The sequence below is a fragment of the Elgaria multicarinata genome, chromosome 21 (genome assembly GCF_023053635.1).
Source record: "Elgaria multicarinata webbii isolate HBS135686 ecotype San Diego chromosome 21, rElgMul1.1.pri, whole genome shotgun sequence".
Taxonomy (NCBI): Eukaryota; Metazoa; Chordata; class Lepidosauria; order Squamata; family Anguidae; genus Elgaria; species Elgaria multicarinata.
In genome coordinates, this window is record NC_086191.1 from 10,597,256 (window position 1) to 10,622,229 (window position 24,974).

General features: G+C 47.7%; 1 protein-coding gene across 1 annotated transcript in view; it reads left to right on the plus strand.

Annotated features, from left to right (window-relative positions):
- PACS1 (phosphofurin acidic cluster sorting protein 1) overlaps positions 1 to 24,536 on the plus strand; it is a 70,597-nt gene extending 46,061 nt beyond the window's left edge. Inside the window, exons 15-24 of the mRNA XM_063146197.1 lie at positions 1,281 to 1,387; positions 4,338 to 4,492; positions 11,246 to 11,356; positions 12,092 to 12,194; positions 13,564 to 13,606; positions 16,431 to 16,473; positions 17,472 to 17,607; positions 18,517 to 18,743; positions 19,080 to 19,199; positions 19,849 to 24,536. Of these exons, the coding sequence (XP_063002267.1) occupies positions 1,281 to 1,387; positions 4,338 to 4,492; positions 11,246 to 11,356; positions 12,092 to 12,194; positions 13,564 to 13,606; positions 16,431 to 16,473; positions 17,472 to 17,607; positions 18,517 to 18,743; positions 19,080 to 19,199; positions 19,849 to 19,961 (1,158 nt within the window). The 3' untranslated portion in view covers positions 19,962 to 24,536. The remainder of the gene's footprint in view (positions 1 to 1,280; positions 1,388 to 4,337; positions 4,493 to 11,245; positions 11,357 to 12,091; positions 12,195 to 13,563; positions 13,607 to 16,430; positions 16,474 to 17,471; positions 17,608 to 18,516; positions 18,744 to 19,079; positions 19,200 to 19,848) is intronic.
- Positions 24,537 to 24,974: the final 438 nt, after the last annotated feature.

Sequence of the window (24,974 nt, forward strand, 5' to 3'; positions counted from 1 at the left end):
AGACAATACTAAGGTCATAGATGACAACGTCTGCGGAACCTTCCAACTGCCTCCTGGCAGACTCAGAACCATCTACCCCCAGCTGCAACATCTTTTTGGGACTGGGAGCTTAAGAGGCAAGCTCCTTTCGGGGCGGGCCCTGTCCCCTTGTTGGTTGGTTTGGTTTGGTTTGGTTTCTCCCCCTACCGACTTATAATTCTGTTGTGAATTTTAAACTTTTGTGTTTGTTTTTACATTTCTTTTCTTATGTTTTAAAATGTATGTTTTAAACTTTGTAATACCGCCTTGAGGCCCAGTATTGGGCAAAAGGCAGGATACTACTACTACTACTACTAATAATAATAATAATAATAACATCCAAGTTCTGCTAGTCGAGAAAGGATTTTCCCTCCACCCCTCCAAAGCCAGACATTTCCAGTCCAGCTTTGGCAGGATGAATGGTTCGCATTAAGAATGTTCTATAAATGTTGTTTAATTTATTAGATAAACCCAGTTTAGTATTGGCAAGCAGGAGTGCGAAATTTAATTTGTGTCACCAAAGCTAGGTTAGGTGGAGAAAGAGGCACCAAAGGGGGAGCAACGCTGTGATGTTTGCAAGAGAGATCTGTGGGGCAAGGGAGAGAGGGTCCCCCTCTGCCTGGCTACTGAAATGCTCCCCAAGCCTATAGGCATTGCTTTGAACGTAAACATATCCCTGAAGCCATGTGGTTAGAAGCCAGATGTCTTTGATAAAATAAAAGCTAGCATGTTCCAGAATCTGACAGATAACTCGGATTTTGCACTGGTTGCCATGCAGTCATTGAATGTTGCTGGTAACAGAGGAAAATAAGAGAGGGAATGCTTAATGCTAGAGAGAGCCCATGCCTGGGTTGATTATCTGAGGGTTCAGGGGTTCTGCAACTGGAACCTATTTCATGTAAGCCTATATCTCCAAGTGGCTGGAACGGTATCCTCAAATAAGGGGGAATTATCTTCAAAACAAGGGAGGCTGTCAGCCAATATTTCATGCTTATTGTCTTGCTGCACCTTGTTTGCTTTTTCCCCCTTGCTCGCTGGGCCCAGCATCAAACAGGTCTCAGATTTCCATCACCTCAGTTGTAACTGTGGCACGTTACGCTTGTAACCAGGGTGCTTAGCGGTGCTCAGTTACCAACCTTTTGTCTGAGGTCATGTGGCCAGTGATTGCTAATCAGGGAAGAGGAGTTTTGGGTGGCAGCTGCGTAAACAGAGCACCAAATCCCTCCACTGCTTGCTTGCTTACTTCCTTGTTTTGCTTCCAGTATGTAGCCGATCTCCTTCAGGACCAGAAGAAGCCAGTTGTTTGCACATGCTCCACCATTGAAGTGCAAGCCGTCCTCTCCGCAATCCTCACGAGGATTCAGCGATAGTGAGTTCACAAAGCTATGTCAGAAGTACCTCCGTTTTATATTTTGTCATTTGCCCTTAAAGAGAGGGCCAAAAAGAAATCTAGATTCCAGAAGAATGAAAAGACTGACTAATGTCCTTGGACAGTCCTTGACCCAATACATCCTGCTTGGGCTTTCCATCCTTGAGTAACTAAATTATTAGCTAAAGACCCGTCTCTGGGGGGAGGACAGGTTTGCTATCTACAAAGCCGCAGCGCTCAAATGTACTGACGAAATCACCTGCCTCTTCCCTAAGGCAGATTGGAGCAGAAAGGTTGTGGGCAAAGTTTGCTTTTATCCCAAACAGTAAGAAGCAGGCACAACCCTTCAGTGCAAGCTGTCAGCCATCCGAATAAATTGTGTGAAGAGGATTCAGTTTAAGTGTCCTGTGTGGAGAGGACTTGCAGAGGAGGAATATCTGGGCTTTGCTTATTCATTTATTTTATTACATTTCTATACCACCCAATAGCCAAAGCTCTCTGGATGGTTCCCTGCACCCCTTCTCTGCATTTTAAAAGCCCAGCATTTTCCCAGTGTCTCTTCCAGGATACTTAATATTGAGAACTTGCCTACTGCTTGATGGTTGTGGTCCTTCGGAGGCCACCTTTCGTGGGAGCAGTGCAAGTGGAATGGTGCTTGCCTGATGACAAGTGATGACCCAGGAGCTAAGGCCGGTTCCAATCAAACAGAATTGACGTGGTTGCAAGTGACGGCTCCGTCGCACTTTGCTCTGCTAACACGAAACATGAGCCTGCTTGGGACGTAAATATTCTTTCCATTTCATCTATTTGTATCCTGCCCCCCCTCAGTAAAAGCAAGCACATTATAGCCAGGTTCCATATTCTCTAAGACCCTCTTCACAATCTGCCACCTTGCCTAACTTCAAAAGCTGGCAGGTTCAGAGCAGGGCCAAATGAAATTCTTTAACGCCCCAGTAAGTGCAAGCTGAAATGCAAATTCAAGCTATTTTGAAAACAGATGCGATCTGTCTCAATCTAATGTTACGTAGGATAGAATCACCAAGGAAACAGCAGCCTCGTTGTTTCAGTAACATAAGAACGGGCCCTCAGTCTCAGTCTCTCTTCTCAGTCTGAACCAGCATTTAGGGAACAACATTTAATTAGGTGCTTCTGGCTCCTCTGGGCTTCCGACCACTGAAAATGCAAGGTTGCTTCCCCCAGTATAGCTGCCTCCAAAGGCTGCTCTACCCTCAAGTTGGAGCTTCTTCCTTTCACAGCAGTGATGGGAAGTCAAACCCGGTGTAATTAAAAGCTCCTTTTTGACTCCTTTGCTGGCTGTATTCTTTCTCACTGCAAGACGCCTCCATCGGTGGTTGGCAGGGGGCGGGGAGACACTGCAAGGCTCCCTGGAGATGATTCACACTGTCCTGTATTGTCAGTTTAATTGGAGTCACGGCTTAGCTCCGGAGATTGCTTCGCACCATGCAGAGTCGTCACTGCCAGCCACCCAACATGCGAGCTCAGGGGACAGATCTTTCAGGCCAGAGCGCGTGGAGGATTGAGCCTTAGCATCCCTCTTCTTAGAAACGGAGCTCTTTATGCAGCTCTTTGACCGTGTTCAGAGTTTCAAGCTCTGTGGTAGGAGGCCAGATGTCTTCGTACTGAGCCCCTGCTCCCGTGAATTTCAGGGCAGGAGTGATTTCTGCACCTGTAGGACAGGTGTCAAAGGATTAGGCGGGGCTCTTGCCTCATATGCCTGCAGATGCCCGGGCTCCTGAAGGGCTTGCAAGCTTGCCTGGTCTCGCCAAAACAGAGGTATCGCATTACCTGTTTTCAGTGTAGTGTCTGGAAACCGCAACGCTCCAGACATCATTGTGGGATTAAAATGTATTTTTCTCCAGCTCTTGGGTGCCCTCTAGTGGTCCCTGCTCATGCTGCTGGGCTTCAGGTTCTTGAAGCTTTGAAGCCCTGCTTGCTTGTCAATGTGAAGGATTTGGGAGTTTACCAGAAGTGTTCCCCTCCACCTCAGTATTTACACCGCTCTTTCAAATGTATGGAGTACTTGAAACTCATAAGAGCTGGAGTGTATGGTGTGGACCTACACATTCAAACATTGTAGGAAAATGGACCTTCTGTTGCTCCACTGTGAGCCCTGTAATGTGTGGAGGGAAGATACATGTCTCATAACACAGACCTGGGCAGTGCAAATCCTCATTCCTGCTTCTGATATCAGGCATCTTTGCACATTACACTGGCCACCATGGAAACGTGTGATAGCAGGGTCTTGCTATTTACTGTTTTACTCTGTACAGCACCATGTACATTGATGGTGCTATATAAATAAATAATAAATAATAATAATGATAGATAAATGGGAGCTCATCCCTCCTATAATGTATGAAGCAGCCCTTAATTAGGTGGGCTGTGTTGGCAACCTTATAAGTGACAGTGAACTTAAATGATCCCGTTAATGATCTAAGGGCACCAGTGCCATAGGGTTTGAAACTAAGTGTCTGTGGGTCTGATAAATGCCTGGGTGGGAGACCCCTGTAAGCCCCTCTGAGTTTTCTACAAGGTCCCTCTGAGACGTCTGACTGAATTTTAATTATGCCTTACTATGGACTTGTATTAGTCAGTATACAGTTCTTAGTTTAAGTCTGAATTAAGAGACAAGAAGTCTGTGGCAGCGTGCCCCTTTTTAAGGGCAAGAGTTGTTCCTTGCACCCATCCAGTTCAGTTGGCTGGGTTGAATGTGCACAGTGTGTGTGCGTGCGTGCGTGCATGTAGATATACATGTGTGTATCTTTTGCGTGTGCCCTTATTCGCTTCACACATGGTATAGATCCCTGTGTCAACAGTTCCATAGCTTCTGGTTTTTGCCATGGGGCAATTTGTGCACGGGTGGATGATGTGGACGCAGGGCCCACCACACAGCTCTCTTAACCGCCCTCCGTTTCTTTCCCTCCACCAGCTGCAACTGTAATTCCTCCATGCCGCGTCCTGTGAAGGTGGTGTCTGTCGGGGGCCAGAGTTACCTGAGCGCTATTCTGAGGTTTTTTGTGAAGCAGCTGGCAAACAAGACATCCGACTGGCTGAGCTACATGAGGTTCCTCATCATCCCGCTAGGTAATGGGGGCCTGTATCAGTGGCTCACTTGCTCGTTAGAGTTGCTCGCTATTGAGCTCAGCGTTTGAAACCCAATAATTCTACATTCCAATGACCAGAAAGCCATCGGGTATAGTGTCGTCCTTTTCATATAAATACAATGAGTGGACTGAGCTGACCTTCTCCAATCTAAACAAAAATCTAGCCTCTGATGCTTGTTGAAGGAAATGGCTCCATCCAACATCCTGTCTTTGGCTTTTTCTGGCAATCCACAGTGCTATTCCTTCGAGGCAATTTACAGCCCAAGACTACATGCTGGGGACAGTTCACAACTGAGAGAGATAAATAAGCCTGAGCCCAGGCTCATTGTTTTGGAAGTAAGCAAGACTCAGCAGATCAGTGTCTAAGGCTGTCTCGGTCTTCTGCTGCTCTTATAATGGAATCTTCCCCACCTCTTTGGAAGGGGCCATTGTGTGGGCAACACTGATTTCAATTTTCGAGGACAAAATAAGCAAAACTAATTGGGAAGTAGCTTTTGTTACCCAGCTCCTAAGAAACTCTCCAAAGCATAAACGTCATTGTGATGTTACACTCAAGCTGTTTAATGGACAGCTTCCATCTGCTAAGAGGACATTTCCCCTAAGATCGAAAGCTACAGTCAGTGTGGCCAGACTCGGTTGTGGAGGGCAAAGTTTAATCAGTGAGGCTGAAAGTTTAAAGCATGCTTATTTGCTTTTGAAGTTGTGTCTTCATCCTAATGAGTCACTGAAATAGTGAATGAAAGACAAAATATTAAAGATGGTGTTTCTTTTCAATGATCATAGAATCATAGAATAGCAGAGTTGGAAGGGGCCTACAAGGCCATCGAGTCCAACCCCCTGCTCAATGCAGGAATCCACCCTAAAGCATCCCTGACAGATGGTTGTCCAGCTGCCTCTTGAATGCCTCTAGTGTGGGAGAGCCCACAACCTCCCTAGGTAGCTGATTCCACTGTCGCACTGCTCTAACAGTCAGGAAGTTTTTCCTGATGTCCAGCCGGAATCTGGCTTCCTTTAACTTGAGCCCGTTATTCCGTGTCCTGCACTCTGGGAGAATCGAGAAGAGATCCTGGCCCTCCTCTGTGTGACAACCTTTTAAGTATTTGAAGAGTGCTATCATGTCTCCCCTCAATCTTCTCTTCTCCAGGCTAAACATGCCCAGTTCTTTCAGTCTCTCTTCATAGGGCTTTGTTTCTAGACCTCTGATCATCCTCGTTGCCCTCTTCTGAACACGCTCCAGCTTGTCTGCGTCCTTCTTGAATTGTGGAGCCCAGAACTGGACGCAATACTCTAGATGAGGCCTAACCAGGGCCGAATAGAGAGGAACCAGTACCTCACGTGATTTGGAAGCTATACTTCTATTAATGCAGCCCAAAATAGCATTTGCCTTTCTTGCAGCCATATCGCACTGTTGGCTCATATTCAGCTTGTGATCTACAACAATTCCAAGATCTTTCTCATTTGTAGTATTGCTGAGCCAAGTGTCCCCCATCTTGTAACTGTGCATTTGGTTTCTATTCCCTAAATGTAGAACTTGGCATTTATCCCTATTAAATTTCATTCTGTTGTTTTCAGCCCAGCACTCCAGCCTATCAAGATCACTTTGAAGTTTGTTTCTGTCTTCCAGGGTATTAGCTATCCCACCCAATTTGGTGTCATCTGCAAATTTGATCAGCGTTCCCTGCACCTCCTCGTCCAAATCATTAATAAAAATGTTGAAGAGCACTGGGCCCAGGACTGAGCCCTGCGGCACCCCACTCGTTGCCTCTCCCCAGTTTGAGAAGGTTCCATTGATAAGTACTCTTTGAGTCCGATTCTGTAGCCAACTGTGGATCCACCTAATAGTTCTTCCATCTAGCCCACTTTTAGCTAGTTTGTTAATCAGAATGTCATGTGGTACTTTGTCAAAAGCTTTGCTGAAGTCAAGATATATGACATCCACAGCATTCCCACAGTCCACAAGGGAGGTTATCCTATCAAAAAATGAGATCAAATTAGTTTGACAGGATTTGTTCCTGACAAATCCATGTTGGCTTCTAGTAATCACTGCATTGATTTCAAGGTGTTTACAGATTGACTTCTTTATAATCTGCTCCAGAATTTTCCCAGGGATGGATGTCAGGCTGACTGGTCTGTAGTTCCCAGGTTCCTCCTTTTTGCCCTTTTTGAAGATAGGGACAACGTTAGCCCTCCTCCAGTCGTCCGGCACCTCACCCGTCTTCCATGATTTTGCAAAGATAATAGACAAAGGTTCTGAGAGTTCTTCCGCTAGCTCCTTCATTACTCTTGGATGCAGTTCATCGGGCCCTGGGGATTTGAACTCATTCAAGGAAATTAGGTGTTCTTTGACCATTTGTTTATCAATCTCAAACTGCAATCCTGCCCCCTCAACTTCTGCTTCACTTTTTCCAGGGGGGTCATAGATCCGCTTTTGGGAGAAGACCGAGGCAAAGTAGGAATTGAGCACTTCAGCCTTTTGTTTGTCGTCTGTTATCAATTTGCCATCCTCATTAAGCAGTTGAACCACCATTTCTTTCCTCTGTCTTTTACTACTCACGTATCTGAAGAAAGCCTTTTTATTGCTTTTAGCATCCCTCGCTAATCTCAGCTCATTCACAGCTTTAGCCTTCCTGACGCCATTTCGGCACTTCTGCGCCACTTGTCTGTACTCTTCTTTTGTAGCCTGGCCTTCCTTCCACTTCCTATATGTATCCTTTTTTGTTTTCAGTTCATCAATAAGCTTTTTGTGGAGCCACATTGGTTTCCTCTGTTGTCTTCTATCTTTTCTCCTTGTTGGAATTGTTTGTAACTGTGCCTTTAAAATTTCATTTTTTAGATACTCCCACCCATCCTGCACTCCTTTTCTTTTTAGGCTCCCTTGCCACGGGACCTTACTTATTATAGTTCTGAGTTTATTAAAATCAGCTTTCCTAAAATCCAGAGTACGTGTATGGCTACGCTCGACTTTTGTCTCCTTCATAATCAAGAATTCAAGTATGACGTGGTCACTTTCCCCCAGAGTTCCCGTAACTGCCACTTTATCCACTAAGTCATCCCTATTGGTCAATAACAAGTCAAGGATTGCTGACCCTCTAGTTCCTTCCACCACTTTCTGTAGGAGAAAGTTATCACCCATACATGTCAGGAATTTCTTGGAAGGGCCGCTTTTGGCAGTAATGGTCTCCCAACAGATATCAGGGTAATTGAAGTCCCCCATCACTACTACATCACACTTCCTTGAAACACTGGCAATTTGTTTCTCAAAAGTTTCGTCCTCGTCTTCTCCTTGATTGGGTGGTCGGTAGTAGACTCCGATTATCATATTCTTTTTATTCCTAGCCCCATTTATTTTAATCCAGACGCTCTCGACGGGGCTCCCAATCTCATCCGCCTGTATTTCTGTGCAGGGATAGGTATTTTTAACATATAGTGCAACTCCACCTCCCTTTCTATTTCTTCTGTTCTTTTTGAACAAGTTATATCCTTCAATTGCTATATTCCAGTCATGGGAGTCATCCCACCAAGTTTCAGTTATACCTATCAAGTCGTATTTGCCTTCATGTAATAAGAGTTCAAGTTCATTCTGTTTGTTTCCCATGCTCTGGGCATTAGTATACAGACATCGAAGACCATGTGTTTTATAGTCTGGCTTTGTTCCTACCTTGTTGCAGACACTATTTTGGGACTCTGTTGGAGCTGTTCTCTGTACTGTGGTGCATTGGCCTTCATCCATTGTTGCCTCAAAATTTACGTCTCCCACCCCCACAAGATTCAGTTTAAAGCCCTCCTGATGAAGTTCTTCATGCTGTGGCCAAACTCATTCTTTCCAGCCCTTGTGAGGTGCAACCCATCCCTTGCCAGCAGTCCATGTTCCAAGTAGCGTAGCCCGTGGTCCCAGAATCCAAAACTCTCACGACGGCACCACTTTCGAAGCCAGTCGTTCATCCGGAGTATTTTTCTTTCCCTTTCTAATCCTCTTCCAAGAACCGGGAGGATGGATGAGAAAACTACCTGGGCCCCAAAGTTCTTCAGTTTCCTTCCCAGAACTTCAAAGTCTGAAATGATTTCTTTGTAGCTCTGCTTGGCGACATCATTTGTTCCCACATGGATGAGAAGAAAGGGGTATGTGTCCGTGGGCTTTATGAGCTTCGGTAACCCTTCAGTCACATCTCTAATCTGTGCTCCAGGGAGACAGCACACCTGGCGAGTCCATGGGTCTTCACGACATACTTGGGTTTCAATCCCACGCAGCAGGGAGTCTCCTACAATGACTACTCTTCGCTTCTTCTTGGTTGACCTACCTTCTGTCTCTTGGTCACTGTTGCATGGTGCCTCCTGTACTTCTTCCTCTGCAAACTGTCCTTCAGTCTCATTCTCCAGAAGCTGAAAGCGGTTGCTTAACTGCAATGGCTCCACCGGTGCAGAACGCCCTCTAATTCCTCTTCTAACTGTCACTCTTTTCCAGGGAGTTTCCTCTTCATTGGCTTTCCTCCCCTCAGCATACTCCACTTCTGCTTCAGCTGGCTGTTGTTCTTCAATCTCATGTGCTTCTTGTTGCTGTTGCAGTTCCACCGTTCGGTCTAAGAACTCCTCGACTTCTCTTATTCCTTGGAGGGTGGACACTCGCTGCTCAAGTCCCCTCACTTTTTCTTCCAAAAGTGCCACCAGCTTGCACTTGTTGCAGGTATACGCCATGTTGAGCTCAGGCAGAAACACGAACATTGCACACCCTTTGCAGGTCACTACCTCTAGGGACTCCTTTCCATCCATAATGTCGATTTCTGCTTTTGTTTTTCCCCTTTTTGATTATAGTAGAATTGCCTTTGCTTTGTTGTGTCCTCTCTGAAGGTACACAACTATATGAGGATGTCTTAAGGGAAAGTAATCTTTTGGGTTTTTTTTTGCTTTTGTTTGGTGGTGGTTTTGTGGGTTTTTTTTCTCTTTATGCTTTTCTTTTTTCCCCCACCTCTTTTTTATTTTTATTTTATTTATTTATTTATTTTTATTATTATTATTTTTTAGAGGCCTCCCCCTTGGCCTCCCCTGCCGAACTCCCCCTGCCAAACTCCTGTTCGCTCGCTCCCTGGGAATCTGGCTTACTTTTCTAGCTCCTCCTTGAGCTGGGCCAGCTGCTCTTCCCTGCTTCTGCTTAGCTCCAAGTCAGCAACCAGAATGAGGTCACTGAAAGGCCAACAACAATCAACAGCAATTAGGCACTGATTGCTGAGACCAACTGACAATCAGGCCACTCCCCCTTCAGCTCCTGCAGCAATTATAAACACCAACCTCTCACTCAGCAATCAGGAGCACATGGCAAGCACACGGCCTCTTTGAATTGGCAGCCTCCTGGGTTTCCTTGAGGCTTCTCTTGTTCCCCTTTCCTTGGTCTCCTCTTCCCCTACACTCCCCCTGCCAAACTCCTGTTTGCTCTTCCTGTTCGCTCGCTCCCTGGGAATCTGGCTTACTTTTCTAGCTCCTCCTTGAGCTGGGCCAGCTGCTCTTCCCTGCTTCTGCTTAGCTCCAAGTCAGCAACCAGAATGAGGTCACTGAAAGGCCAACAACAATCAACAGCAATTAGGCACTGATTGCTGAGACCAACTGACAATCAGGCCACTCCCCCTTCAGCTCCTGCAGCAATTATAAACACCAACCTCTCACTCAGCAATCAGGAGCACATGGCAAGCACACGGCCTCTTTGAATTGGCAGCCTCCTGGGTTTCCTTGAGGCTTCTCTTGTTCCCCTTTCCTTGGTCTCCTCTTCCCCTACACTCCCCCTGCCAAACTCCTGTTTGCTCTTCCTGTTCGCTCGCTCCCTGTTCGCTCGCTCCCTGGGAATCTGGCTTACTTTTCTAGCTCCTCCTTGAGCTGGGCCAGCTGCTCTTCCCTGCTTCTGCTTAGCTCCAAGTCAGCAACCAGAATGATAAGGGACAGCTTTTGTTTTCTCACACTTCTTCAGTATTTTCAAAAGTCAGTTTTATTGAGACTTCAGGAGTAAGAAAAGGATTGGTTGAAAGATAGGTAATAATTTTTTTAAAAATAATAATTGGTAGTCAGCCCCTGTTTTGGTCATGAAATAAATGGTTTACTTGAAGAAGAATAGATGTCACCAAATCGTTAGGAATAAGTTGATACAAAGATGACGTGATGTACATAACATGTCCTTCCAAACCGCAATTAAAAAAACAGCAATTGTACATCCAGTTTATACATTTTAAAAGGAAAAAAAATCTTTTTCTTTTCAAAACAACAAACTCATGTGATGAGTTTTAATCGATCCTGGATTTATTTTGTAATTTGGCTGATGGCTCAAAGTTGTTTTTAGATAGATCTTGTCCCTGCGTATATTGTCTGTAGTGGGTTTTGTGTGTGTGTGTTTTTAATTTTGCATATTGTTTTAATGTTTTTAATCATTGTAAACCGCCCAGAGAGCTTCAGCTATGGGATGGTATAGAAATGTAGATGATAATGATGATGATGATAATCTGGATGCACAATTTATTGTCATTAGGGATAAAAAAAATTCTGGGCTAGAGCCGAGCCCACTTTTTTTGCCCAGGACCAACAACAAGAACTCTGCAGAAGGAGAGTTGTAGCAAAGATGGCTGCAATGCTGTGGCTTCCTGGCACCAAAGGGCGATTTGCCACAGCAGCCATCTGTCAGGCTTGGTGCTGGATTGGTAGAGCTTGCCAGGAAAGTCATAGCAACAGAAAGGCCTTCCTGTCTTTTCTGCACCAGGTTCTCATCCTGTCGCCAAGTACATGGGCTCTGTGGACGGCAAATATAGCGGGATGTTTCTGGATACCACCTGGAGAGAACTCTTCAGCAAATCTGAGCCACCTGTGACCGGTAAGAGGGGGTTGTTGGTACACACTGGGCGGAAGAAGCACCACCTCTCACAAAGCTCTCATTCTGTCTTGCCAAACTGGGGGGTGGGTGGGTTTCTACTCCCGTCTGCTTGTTTTATGTAATGTAGAGGCAAACCGAGCGTAGAATTCCCAGTATCGGCGGGAGCCTTTTGATGGAACACAAGAGCTGTGCTTCGTGAGTGTGGCTCTCTCCCTGTGTCCTCGCTAGGGTTTGATGAGGCGATGTTGCTTTCGGCAGGCTGTAATGGCATAGAATTAGCAAGCAAGCTATGGCACAAAGACCACTTTCCCTGGCATCTGAGCCCCCAGCAGAAGCAACTTTGGGGACAGCCGCAACCTACACATTGATAAATAGCATTATGCTAGTTTAGGGATATAATTTGTGAGGGGAAAGATAGCAATGCTTTATCACTGATGCTGATCACATCGTGGTCCGTGCATGTGCTTGCGCATTTGTTGTTGATCAGATTCCGATTCAGATTTTTATTATGCGGTCACTGCTCTTTTATTATGCGGTGTTCTGCTCTTTACTTCTCTACTTCACCACCTGTCTGGCTTGATACTCTTTACTTGCTTCTGTGCAAATCCTGATACCTCATGTGGCTCTCAGAGCTCGTAGCATGAAGGTTCTCCCTCTTGCCGGCCCTGGTAAAGCTTGAGAAATTCAGTGCCTTTTTCCAACTTGATGTTCCCTTTGGGTTATGTTCTTCCCCAGAGGCTTTGGACGTGGTTGGCCGGATCATGCAGTACGTGAGCGGAGCAAACGTGACCCACCAGCTGCCCGTGGCTGAGGCCATGCTGACGTGCAAACACAAATTGTAAGCCTTTTCCCCCTTCTTTTTATGGGATGAGCAGATTTGAATTGCCATATCAGTATAGTTAGCAAAAACCCTAACTAGGATCCATCATGTTGGCAATATCTGTTATTTATTGAACCTTCATTTAGACAGCCCCGTTAACGTGCCTTTACAATCTTCATCTTATTTATCTACAAAGCAACCTAATGAGGCAAGTCACTATAACTCCCACCAAATGAAGAGCTAGTTTGTGCATTCTGGGATGTATTCCCGTGTGTGCCTCAACAACACGTGGCTTCAACCTCCTTGAGTAATGTACAGAAACCCAGGAGAGATTTGGCAGCCATTCAAAGCCAGTTTTTTGGATCAGCAAAAACAAGAGGTTAATTCCCTCTGCTGCTCCTTACTGTATGGTTTCAAAGTGGTGGTCGTGTATGTCCGTCCATCTCCGAATCCTCCCCCAGCACAACCCCCCCATCCTTCTGAAATAACAATAACATGTGAGAGAGGACACTGGGATGAACACGAAGGGATTTATTTTGTGGGGGAGCGTTCAGACCTGCAGTATTACATTTGCAATCTGAAATGAGTACATTGGGCTTGGCTGCTTGATCTTACTGGTTGTATAAGCTGGCCCTTAAATCCCATCCATCCATTTCATTTACTCACATAGACAGATAGTGTTGACTTGCATTCGTAAAGATATAATACAGACACTGACTCTAAATGAACAAATGAGCAGAAGTTCAAACTTTGGTCTTCCAGGTTGAAATTCAGCACCTTGTCTATTGTCCCACACAGGTCATGGAATCATAGAATAGTAGAGTTGGAAGGGGCCTATAAGGCCATCAAGTCCAACCCCCTGCTCAATGCAGGAATCCACCCAAAAGCCAACCTGACAGATGGTTGTCCATCTGCCTCTTGAAGGCCTCTAGTGTGGGAGAGCCCACAACCTCCCTAGGTAACTGGCTCCATTGTCGTACTGCTCTAACAGTTAGGAAGATTTTCCTGATGTGTCGCTTTAGGCTTCAAATCTGAAGGTTCATTCAGACATATGTAGGCTGCTTTAAAATGTACGACTCCATCATCTAGAACCCTACGGAGCAATTGAATCCATGCAGTGCGTTCAACAACCCCACTGTGGAACCACTGCCAAGGAGAAACGTCTACCGCATGGGGGCAGGAACCCAATGGGCCTGACTTTGAAGGCTTCACATATTTCTCATCTAGTTGTATTGCTGTAGACTGTTCTGTCCTGAAGACCTACATTCCAGTTTGATTTGCAGACCTGTAAGGTGGGAAAGGAGGTGGAAAGCCCTTGCTGTTTCGCATGTCTTGTTCTCTTCTTTCCTGCCTATTGGATCTTAACAGCTGTTTCCTTTGCCTGCAGCCAAGATGAGGATTCTTACCAGAAATTCATCCCTTTCATTGGGGTAAGAGCCTCTCTGTTTCTTGGGTATTTTTAGCTTTTCTAATTCAGGGTTGATTTGCCCAAATCCTATTGCACTGATAACTCCAGTAACTTGGATAAAACCAACTTTTGTCAAACAAATGTGTGCGCATTTCTCTGACTGCATTTAACATTGGCACCCTGTCTCGTTTGCAAGTTGCTAGTTTTATCCTACCGTGTTCCCTTCCCTGCTGATGCTGAACGGAAGTTGTGGCTACAGTTCAGATGTGGTGATATTCAGTCAAATGACATTGTGTAATTTAGCTTGTGCTAAATTTATCTTTCTCAGCCAAGCACTTGGCAGCAAGCCTGATTTGATCCCATCTGATGAGGGTTGAAGTCATAAGCAACTGAAAGCAGGCGTCCTGTGTTGGAAGGTCTCACAAACGTGTCTCGTATAATTTGACTTGATTTTTTAAAAAAATACTTGTTTCGCTTTCCCTAACTCGGGCAACTAGCAAAATGTTAGAGGTGTGGCTGATCTGCTTGTCACTTTAGCAAGCGGATGGGCCGGGAAACGGCCAGAATCATGGTTTGCTTAGTACAAACATAATGCTTAACTATGGTTAACTTGCATCCATTTCAACCATAGTTTCACAACATCGTTTGTGACCAATCCTTAACCCTGGTTTAGGTATTGAACTGTAATAACGCTTAACTATTTTTAAACCTTCATTTTATTGTATGTGAACGTTTTTTTATTACTATTTATATTGTGTATTGCATGATTTGCATGCAATACACAAGGCATCACGCATGAAGTGTATCAGGAAAACAGGAAGCTCTTCTGCAGCAACTGTCTGTGATTCTTGAGCCAGACTTGACTTTAGTCACTGAGGAAGGCAGGGTTGCGCATGACTACGGCAGTGCTCACACTGCTCAGGGATAAAGGCACGATTTTCGTAGCTAGCGTTATCGGTAGTGCTTGCAAGGGAAGCCTCGCTTTCATCTCAGATGAGAGCAGGGTTTCTTTTGCCACATGTGTGAGAAGAGGGAGCGAAAGTCAAAAATTTTGCTACCGTGGTGTTTCAGATCTGCACCTCCTCCCGGTGCTTGCAACTCACAAGGTCCTGCCACATCTACCTTGTTTATTTTCAGAGCACAACTCTCCCGAGCAGGGGTTCTTAAAAAGCAAAAAGTCCCTTTTCCTCACACTCAGTCCACTGCTAGCCAAATTGCTGCCTGTTTCCTCTCGCATCCTGGACTATGTTTGAGGAGTCCGTCCCCGCTTTGACGCAGAGGAGGGTTTTAATGGGAAACTGCTGCTGTTTGCTAGCGCGGCCACGAGGTAAACGTGCCGGGTGGTGGCCACTGGGGGCCACTCTTTCCCTGCAAAGGAATGAGCAGGCCTAGCAGGAAACGCAGTGTTTACCTCCCTCCCCTCCCCAAAAGCCGTAGTGCTCTCGGCTGTAAAAAGCCTCTTCTTTTTTACTTTTTAAAGCACGGGGGAAATCTTGAGTCAACCTGAGCCAGGCAGGGGGGTGACTCAGCAGGCTGTGACCCGTGAGTGTGCGCTGGAACTGCTGACGTGATGACAACCCGCTAAGGGGAAACCTCCAATGGTTTGGCCTTTAGAACGCACTCCAGCCCCTGCGCTATTTGCAGGAGGAAAATAAAGGCGCCTGCGTTGCTTGATGGAACAGTGAGGGTGGCTTGGGAGCTTTAAATTTCAGGTTGTTGACCTTTAGAAATGTTGGCAAGTAGATTTTGCTTTCGCATGCAGATCTCCTGGGGATGGGGTTGGTCTGAAGTCTGTGTTATGAGTAGGCCAGATATAAACCCACCCCCACCCCACTGCCTGCTTCCTTGTGCAGTTCCTGGGGACATAGGTAGGCGCACTCTCCCCTAAGGTTCTGTTATATGCATGTGTGTGCGCGTGTGTTCAGAACATGAGACGCTGGATCAGAACAAAGGTCCATCTAGTCCAGTACTCTGTTCGCACGGTGGCCGACCAGCTGTCGACCAGGGACTGACAATGCAGGACATGGTGCAACAGCACCCTCCCACCCATGTTCCCCGGCACCTGGTGAAGAACAGCGGCCCTGTTGGCATGATCACACCCCACCGGCCACCCTCATTTCTGATACTCCTTTCTTTTTAAATGTGTGCATCTGCTCTTATGTGGAGAGGCAGTTAAGCAAAGGTGCCTCCGCCACAGTGTGGACATCCCAGGAGTTTCTGACACAGTTTCTTCAGGGCCAGGCCAGGGTTGTAGACTGCCATACCCAAATCAAGAGCTGGAGTAGTGTGCATTCTTCATTCCGGGAGCTGAAGTCTTTTGCTGGAGCCTGAAGGGCAGGAAACGGAAAGGAATGTAGCTCTGTAGGTCAAGTGACGGTAGACAGCTCTGCTCCTAGCATTTATACCAGGCCTGGCGAATCCAGAGGCTTCATACTGCCAGCCAGTCTCAGAGGGTGGAGCTGCGCACTGCTGCTCTTTTGCGTCTGAGGAGGGCGTTGAGTCCTGAACATGCTAGCAGTCTCCAGGAGCTCACTGAACTGAGTCCCAGGTACATGCCCCAAAGGTACTGGTTCAAGGCCCAGACAGTTAGTAGCAAACACCAAACTGGGGACGTGGAGATGGCAAAAAAAGAAAGGAAAAAAGAAAACACTCCATGAACACACTGTGGAAGCCGTATTTTCATTATAGTATTGAAAAGGTGAATGGCTTTGACATTAAGCAATCTGCCTTAGGAAAGTTAAAGGGGTTGCATTTCCACCTAGAGCCGTATTATCTGACATGTTTTGTTTGGGGAAGCAATACATCCTGAATGCACTCTCTCCTCTTCCTCCTCCTCCTCGCTGTAGGTGGTTAAAGTGGGCCTCATTGAAGATTCTCCTGCAGCTTCAGGTATGGCACACCGCAGTGAGTCCCCCCATGCCACTTAGAACAAAGACCAGTTCTCCCAGTTACTCCCCCACCCCACCCACATCCTCTCTTAAATGAATATGGCTAGCTGTCCAAGCCTGAAACAGGGCGATTTGTTTGGATAATATGGACCCGGAAATGATTGACCCAGCTTGACAAAGAGTGAAAACCTTTGCGTTTGTACGATTCTAGAGCTGTAAGGCAGAGGCGGTGAACCGGTGGCCCTCCAGATATTGTTGGACTACAACTCCTATTGTATCTGACTCCCCATTGTGCTGATGGGAGGTGCAGTCCAACACCATCTGGCGGGGCGCAGGCTCACCACCTCTGCTACAGGGTATCATCTGGCGATTCTCCAGTTGCATGCGAGGGAAAGCCGGAGTGCTATGAAAGTGACTGAAGTGTTTCTTGGAACATTGCCCCTCCATGGCCTACAGTGGGGAGACCCCCATGCAGCACCAAAGGTCCTACCCTCTCTGCCAGTGTGTGAGCAGGGACATCATCTGGGGATGGAAGGGCATACTGGGATTGCAACCTGTGGCTTGGCTGGCAGGTGTGGGAGAATCTCAAGAGCATCTCTGTGGTCTAGAAAGCACAGTCCCATTGCTGAGCCCAGAATGACTTGGCAAAGGAGAGCATGGGGAACCAAATTAACGTAGGACTTGTTTGGAATGCAAAAGTGAAGGCTTGCAGTCCAGGAAAAAGAAAAACCATGCCCAGGAAGGCCCTTGGACTTCGTCTAAATCTTAATGTTCACTGTTCTTAACTTTTGTAAACTTCCCAGAGAGCTTCAGCTATGGGGCGGTATATAAATGGAATAAATAATAATAAATAAATGTCCATTAAGAAAAAGTGACGGGTCCAGTGGGGAGGACCTGGGAAGTATAATTCATGTTTCCATCTAGCAGGTAAAGCTGAATGTGCCTGCTGCTCCTCCTCATTCCCAGTGGACAAAGTTTCATGGCTTCCTTCCTTTTCAGGAGAGGGCGACGATTCTCCGGTCATCAGCCTAACAGTTCCCTCCACCTCTCCCCCGTCTACCTCCGGCCTTGCCAGGGACATCACCGCCACTCCTCCGTCATCTCCCTCTATGACTAGCGGGCTGGCAGGCATGGGGTAAGTCTGTGCGTCTGAAAGCTTGCTGAGTATGGGGCAGGATCTTGCCCAAAGGTTCTAGAAGAAAGGTAGCCCTTACCTGTACCTTACATGTTGGGAGGCTTGGATACATCTGGGATGAAAGAGAGAGAGACAGGCAGACAGACAGACAAGGGTGTGGGGCTCATGATTAGCATGACATTATGAATGGTTCATTTCTTCTAGTTGTACTTTATAGTCCCTCACTGAGTGATTCTGCCCCTTTTCAGGAGGTGTGAATCTCAACCTCCCACCTCACCCCAAATTATGCAACATGCCAGCAAGTCCCATCATCTCCACAGAAACGCCTGCCTCCAGCACCGCTCTCTTCTCCTCACCCAGGGGGAAGAGTGGGGATTGTCACTGCCCAGCAGATGTCAACTCTTCCTCTCCATCCTGTTTTCTTCCTCTTGCGCAGTCACAGACCTTTCCGGCCACCCCGTTCCTTGAACCGATTCAGGGTGGAAGGAGGGGAAGGCGTTCCCTCTTGGGCTTCTAGGTCAGCAAAGGCGGTGCTGGGGGTGAACTTGCAGACTCACCAAAACGGCTTTTTTTTTTGAGGCATTTAGTCAAAGGATGAAACGTAGCGTGCGGTTTCGGTGTGCGTGTGTGTGTGTGTGTGTGTGTAAGGATCACTGGTACAGTTTTAAGAGAGTTCTACACTCCTGAGTTGAAACTGCCTTTCCGCCTGGCTTCCTTGATCTTTTGACTTTGGAAGATTCCAGCGTTGGTGGGAGTGAGGAGAAGCAGCAGGGTTGTTATTATCACACACACACACACACACACACACACACACACGCACGTGCTTATCAGGGCAACCTCCCCACTTGGGGTGCTCTGCAATACAAAACTTTCTTGTGGTTTCTCCTTCTTCCTCTCTCCGGATCGCAGGTCGCCCAATAGCCCTTACGGCGATGTCATTGGGCTACAGGTGGATTACTGGCTCGTTCAGCCCGTAGAAAAGAAGAAGGAAGGGGAGAAGAAGGACGCCAGCTCCAAAAACACCCTCAAGAGCGTCTTCCGCTCGGTGCAGGTATCCCGGCTGCCAAACAGCGGGGAAACCCAGCTGTCTGGCACCATGGCCATGACTGTCGTCACCAAAGAGAAGAATAAGAAAGGTGAGTTCTGCCGAGGGAGACGTTCTCCTGGCTGGGGGTGCGTGTGCCATGAAAGAGTGTTGCCGAAGAGGCTGCTGTCCCATCCAGGCCTTGGTGCAACAGCCCAAGAGACAGTTGGCCAGGCTGGCACCAGATGCAAAATGGTTCAGCTGCCGCCTTCTTGTAGGGCAAATTGTCCTTTGCAAGACAGCCCATCCCATGAACCTCACCATCAAGGCGTTTGATGGCAATAGAGGCCGTGGAATTCCTCTTCGTTGCAAGTTCCCCCTCGCTTAGGGTCCCTTGTTGTGCAAGAATGACTCCTTTTCACTAAATGGGGGCCTTTGTGCTTTCTAGTTCCCACAATCTTTCTGAGCAAGAAACCCAAAGAGAGAGACGTTGATTCCAAGAGCCAAATGATTGACGGAATCAGCCGGCTAATCTGCTCTGCAAAACAGCAGCAAACGATGCTGAAAGGTAACGCTCGTATCTTCCATTACGTGGGCTACTGGGAAGGTTTCAAAGTGGACGAGGAGCCCCGTAAAACGGAGCGGGGCTTTCGTTAGAGCGCTGTCGTGTTTCTTTCTGATTATTTCTAAAGAGCCTGCAACCGCAGTCCAAATTTAAAGCAGCTCTTGCGCACAGGTTTGCCGCTGAAAGGCGCATTCTAAGTAGAAAGTGGCACAGGAGAGCCAAGATAAGGGAGTCAAAAATGCTCGTCACGGGGCGCTTGGGCTGCGTGAAGTCTGCGTCATGCCAACTTGTGACCTGCTATGACTACACCAAACATAGTCTACCTACATTATGGTTTGCGATTGCTGCCTCTTGAAGCACGCCGCTTTCAACCTCAGCCTGGTGTGAATGGATTTCCCAGCTGGCACCCTACCCATCACACCTGTTCCCTTGGGGGAGAGGCCATAGGTCAGGGGCAGCACACAGGCTTTGACTTAGGAGGTCCCAGGTTCAGTAATAGGCGCTGAGAAGCAAGTGATGGGTGAGGGCCCTACCTGAGACCATGGAGAACCACTGGCAGTCGGAGTATACAAACACTAGGCTCAATGGTCCAACTATCAGACACGGTATCAGGCAACTTCATGCGTTCATAGGAGTCTTCTATCCTTTCTAGTTTCCATTGACGGAGTAGAGTGGAGTGACATCAAATTTTTCCAGCTAGCTGCCCAGTGGCCAACCCATGTGAAACACTTCCCCGTTGGACTCTTTGGTTCAAAGCCAGCCTGATGGTGGCCGTGCGGCTGTCCTTCCCGCGTCCTCGTCATCCTGCTGCGATGTGGCATCACCTCTGTCCAAACCATCAGCCAAATTGGAGCTGTCCTGTGGTTACTTCACTCGTGTCGCATCAACTTGTGTGTTGATCTGGTCGCACCAGGGAGGGACCGGCCTCCGGTGCCAAGAGCAAGACGCTACGTTTTTTCTCCAGCCAAGGAGCTGCCCGCCGACTGCTTTCTCATATTTTGCTGCCACATTGTGTCATGGGTGTCCAGCCTCCACCGAGTGTGCTACATCTTGGGAATGAATCCCCAGAGACTTGGATTCTACTGATCTCCCGCCACACCTGCCGCACACTCCTTCCTTGAGCTGAGCTGGCACACCTGTGTCTTCCTGAAGAATGTGTTTTGAGAACTTGCAGTCCACGAAAACCTGCCTTTAACAACATTGTTCCTGTTTTGCATTCTAGCTTTTGCTGAGCCAACTGAGAGCTTTGCTGAGCTCTCTCTCAAAGGTCTCCTTCTCAGCCTTGGCCTTTCCAAAAGCACAAAGCGGCAAAGCCCACGTTAGCTCTTGTGTTGGCTCCCAAACTCGACCTGAGTCAAGGCCCTCTCTCCTGCCTCCAGTCCCTCCCTGTTTCAGGGTCAAACCTGCCAGGCTGGTGGAAGGAGCCTTAACGTTCATGCGAGGCTGCCTGTTGCTTGCCTGGATGAGGAGCAGAAGGATCATTGTAGGGAAGTCGAGGCTGACATTCTCTGTCAGGTCCACCCATTCTACTGGCCTAGCCACACACATCCACTTCTCTGCAATTGTACTCGTTTTTTGTTCTGGTAGTTTTTTAAAACAAACAAACCAACTAGCAATTGAAATAACGATCCCTCCCCCTTTTTTAAAAACAACAGCAACAACTTGGAGCAGTGTTTACCGGAGTTGTATCGACATTCCAGGTAAGGCCCCCGCTTGCCAGTGTGATATCACAGCGGAGTGAGAGATGGAGAAGGCTTTTGGAAAGTAGGGTAAACTGAAGCTCACCCCCGTTAATTTTGCTTGACGACTGCGTTGAGAAACGTGTCATCCCAGCTACACCCCACAGGTACCAAGAGGAGAGGCTGCACCTCATCCTTCTGCACCCTTACCTGCTCCTGAGTGAGCCTTGTGGTGAGACGTGCAGGGATGCTTTGGGGGACCCGTTCAGCTGCCTCCTCCGCGGCCTGCTGGTCACAGCCATTCCGAGGGTGGTCTTGGTCTCCCAGCAGCATTCCCATCCTTTCAGCATTTCACTTCTTGTGCGGTGGCGCTGAAGCACGCCTGTGTTACGGCGTCTCCAAGACCTGCATGTGCCATTCCAGAAGCCACAGACCCAGTCAGACTTTACTCTTTCTAAGTACCTGCTCTTTGCCCCAAGACTTCCCTGCTAAAGGGAGCAAGTTGAATATCGATACAGGATGATTGGACAGGCCTCTCAGGCCAGAGCTGTTTGGCCCTGATGCAAAATGGCATTACTGACCATAATTCAGCAATACTTCTGGGAAGTGGGGCTAGAGAAGGGCTTTTTGCCTGTTAGCAAGTCTGCAGTTCACTGGGCATTTTTGGTGATCACTATGAAGCCCCCCACCCCACCCCACCCCCAAACGCCTTCCCTTTCCCCTTCTCCCAGTATTGCTGGTCCTGGTTTTTACTAAGGTAAAGCATGAAAGCCTCCCACCCGCCTCTGAAGCTGGTATTCCATGGAAGAAACGGGAACCACCTTGCCTTCTCTCCTTGAAAACTTTGGCAGCCTCGCTGACGTCCTTTTCATGATCCACATTGCTTTTAACCTATTCCTGACCAGCAATAAAACAGGGGGACCTCCATCAATAGGTTTTCAGGCACCACAGCATCAGCGCAGGTATTTTTGGCTGATTAAGACCGCTTTGTGCCGCAGTGCTTAAAAGCCTTCAACCAGCTCAAAGCATACAGTCAAACTGTGGAGCGCACAGCCCACTTTGGGCATTCCAGATGCATTTTCCTATTATTTACAAATGACCACATGCTTTCAGAGGTCCCAGAATCCAGTCTGGCGATTTTGCCCTACCTGAAAGTGTAGGGGCTGCTTGAGTAGAAGGGGAAATATGGGGATGGCAGTGAGCGCTCGGGCGATCAATAGCAGTTGAGCCATTTCCTCTGCTTTGTAGATTCAACGAGGGAAAGCCGTGTCGTTCTCTCCTTCAAGCTGTTCCCCCCACGAGGCCATTTCTTGCAGAGCACCTTCAGCCCTGCCCTTCAGCTGCTGTTGCTGTTCTTGCTCAAGAGAAAAAGCATGGTTATGAGCACCGGCAACCCCATTCCCTTTAGGCCCCTGGGGGTGGGGTTTCCCCTTCCCAGGCTTAACTTGAGAGCAGGGCAAGGTCAGCTGGATCAGCTCTGATTCCGTCTCCCTTGTTGAAGAGTCTCAGTGGTTGATTTGGTGGTGATGGTTTCGTTTCCTTCCCTTGGCTCCTGCTGAAGTGGGTGACTTTACAAATGTGGCTGTTTGAATCCTCTCCCAGACCCACAAAGTGGCATTGCTGTTACGCGCCTGTCCTGAATTCCACAACCCCCCTTCTCTAGTGGGGATTGTCACTGATCCAGGATCTTTTGGTGTAGTCCATCTTCCTTCTTGGACTAGGTCCCCTATCTGTGCCCCTCCCCCTCTAAATATTAAACATACTTCTTTTCTTTGGATCAAACAAGTTGGGAAAGGGAGTTTATGTCCCCTGGGTTTGGGGCTAGCTGCTTCTTCCGTATGCAAAGGAGAGGTGACTCTCTAGATAAGCACAACCGACTATTCCTTCCACACCAGCTCTGCAGAAACGTCTGTCTTGTCTTGATGTTTCTCTCCCCCTGCCCGCCGCCATAAACAAACGTCAAGCCTAGTCCAATTGCTTCAGGATGAGGCCGTGAGAGAACATGCCAGAGTCCGGCTGATTCCAAAGCCACTAAATGGGGGAAGTAGGGAAGGGATTAGCCAATGTCCAGGATTCCTTGACAACCTCTTTGGGGCTGTACGAATAAAAGTGTTGCTGAGCACCTGGCAGGCAGCACTCCATGATGGCAGGCAGGAAGCTACGCAGGTGTGGGATTTGAGTGGATGGGGGTTTCCTAGCAGCCAGTCAACCCTGCCTCTTACGTCCTCTGGATTGCTTTTGGCCAAACTGAAACGTCGTGGGGAGGCCAAGCTGTGACAGAAGCCTGTGCCTGTCGCCACATCCTGGGCTTCTGCAGCAGCACACACAAACTCTCCCCCACCCCAGTCCGTAGCCAGTTTAGTGCAGTGTTGTCACCATATGTGCCCATCTGTTTGTCAAACCAGCGCAGGGCTGCCTCGCACACATTTTCCGTGTTGTGTTTTTCTCCGTGGCCTGGCTGTTCCGATTCATGCTTTGCAAAAGCACGCGCGCTCCTCCTGCCGCAGCTGTGGACTGGGACAGAGAGGCCTTGTCAGAGCTAAGGCTCGTTCAGGTTTGGGACGCCACTTGCAAGCCTGGGGGCTGGCCAGCTGGCTTGTTTTCCCTTTTCATTTCAAATTCCCTTTAGGGTCTCCAGGAGTGTTAATCCTCTCCTTGCCCGCAACACCCAAGGGAGGTGGGGAGAGGTTCATTTCAAGAAGAGTCGAAGCAGCTGCCCAGATAGCTGTGGAGCACAACCCTGCAGCTGTTTCCTTTGTGATGAGGGCACATGCCACTTCCAGCCCGAACTGTTGCCATTCTAGCAAGGATCCTGACACCAAACCAAATCCTTTCACCACCACATCCCCTCCCAAACTGGTCAGTCCTGCAAGGTGGAGTTACTCTTGTCTCTCCCTGGAGGAAAGCAGGCTCAAGAAGCTGAAGTGATGTGTCCGCCCCCCGGGTCTGGATGGGCAGGAGTCCCTCCTGTTCCAAGCCAGTTTGCGCTTTGTGCCGCGCGGAGTGTGGGACTCTTAGCTCAGAAGGAAAATCGCCCTATATTGAGGGTGTGTAATCAGCACGTGAGTTTAATAGACAACTCTCATGCGCGCGCACACACGCCACCTTGAAACCTCAAGCACTCTCCTGTGAGGTTCCTCACACCCACCAACACGGAAGATCTACCAAAGAGGACACACCTGCCCCATGAATAAATGACGCTCCCAGGAAAGACCAACGGCGGGAAGCTGCAGGGAGCTCCCCGAGGTTCATTGCTTCCACATGGCCTTGCCTCAGACCTAATCTCATGTCTTGACTGTTACAGTGAGTGAGTCCATTTGAGGACCGTCGTCGTTTTCCTGTTTTTGCTGTGTGGATTTTGCACATTCTGGAACTATTTTTGTCTATAATCCAGGTTGTCTGGATTTTCATGTGCTCTTCTGTGTCTTGGCCACTGTACATAAATATGAGTTTTGTATATAATCTCATTTTTTGGTAAGCATCTTGATTCTCTTCAGTTTGGATTACCAGCCCCAAACAACCCACGTAAAGAATTTCTGCTTCAGTTAGATTTTGGGGCCTTGTTAGTATTTGATGCATTTTATTCCTGGGGTCTGTTGTCTTCCTCCCCCTCCCTATTTTTTGAGTTTTTCATTAAATAAATTGTGTCTTTTTCTTAAAACGTTCTGTTTGTTTGTGAGCTTGATCACTTTGTCACTTATTTCCTCCTCAGAGACTCTCAAACAGCTAAGATTAGTTGACTGGAGAGAGGGCAGTGCAAGGACACTAGCAGCCAAGACTCTTCAGTTTTCCAAAATCTAAAAGCGGAGAACTATATGGCTTATACCCAAAGGGAATTTAGATTTGGGCAACTTAATAGTTTGGGATGCCCCCTTGCCTCCAGAACCTCAATATGGTTGTGGGGGGCACAGACACAACTGATTCCATGGATATAAGTTTTACCAGGACACAAACATCCGTTCAAATTCATTTAAAAAATGAAGCAACTTCTCTTCTTGCGGCATGCCTGTCGCAATATAAAGATAACAGCCAGTTCCACAATACAGTAGCCATAAGCATGATCATAAAGCAAACTAAGAGAACAATAAATCTATGCACC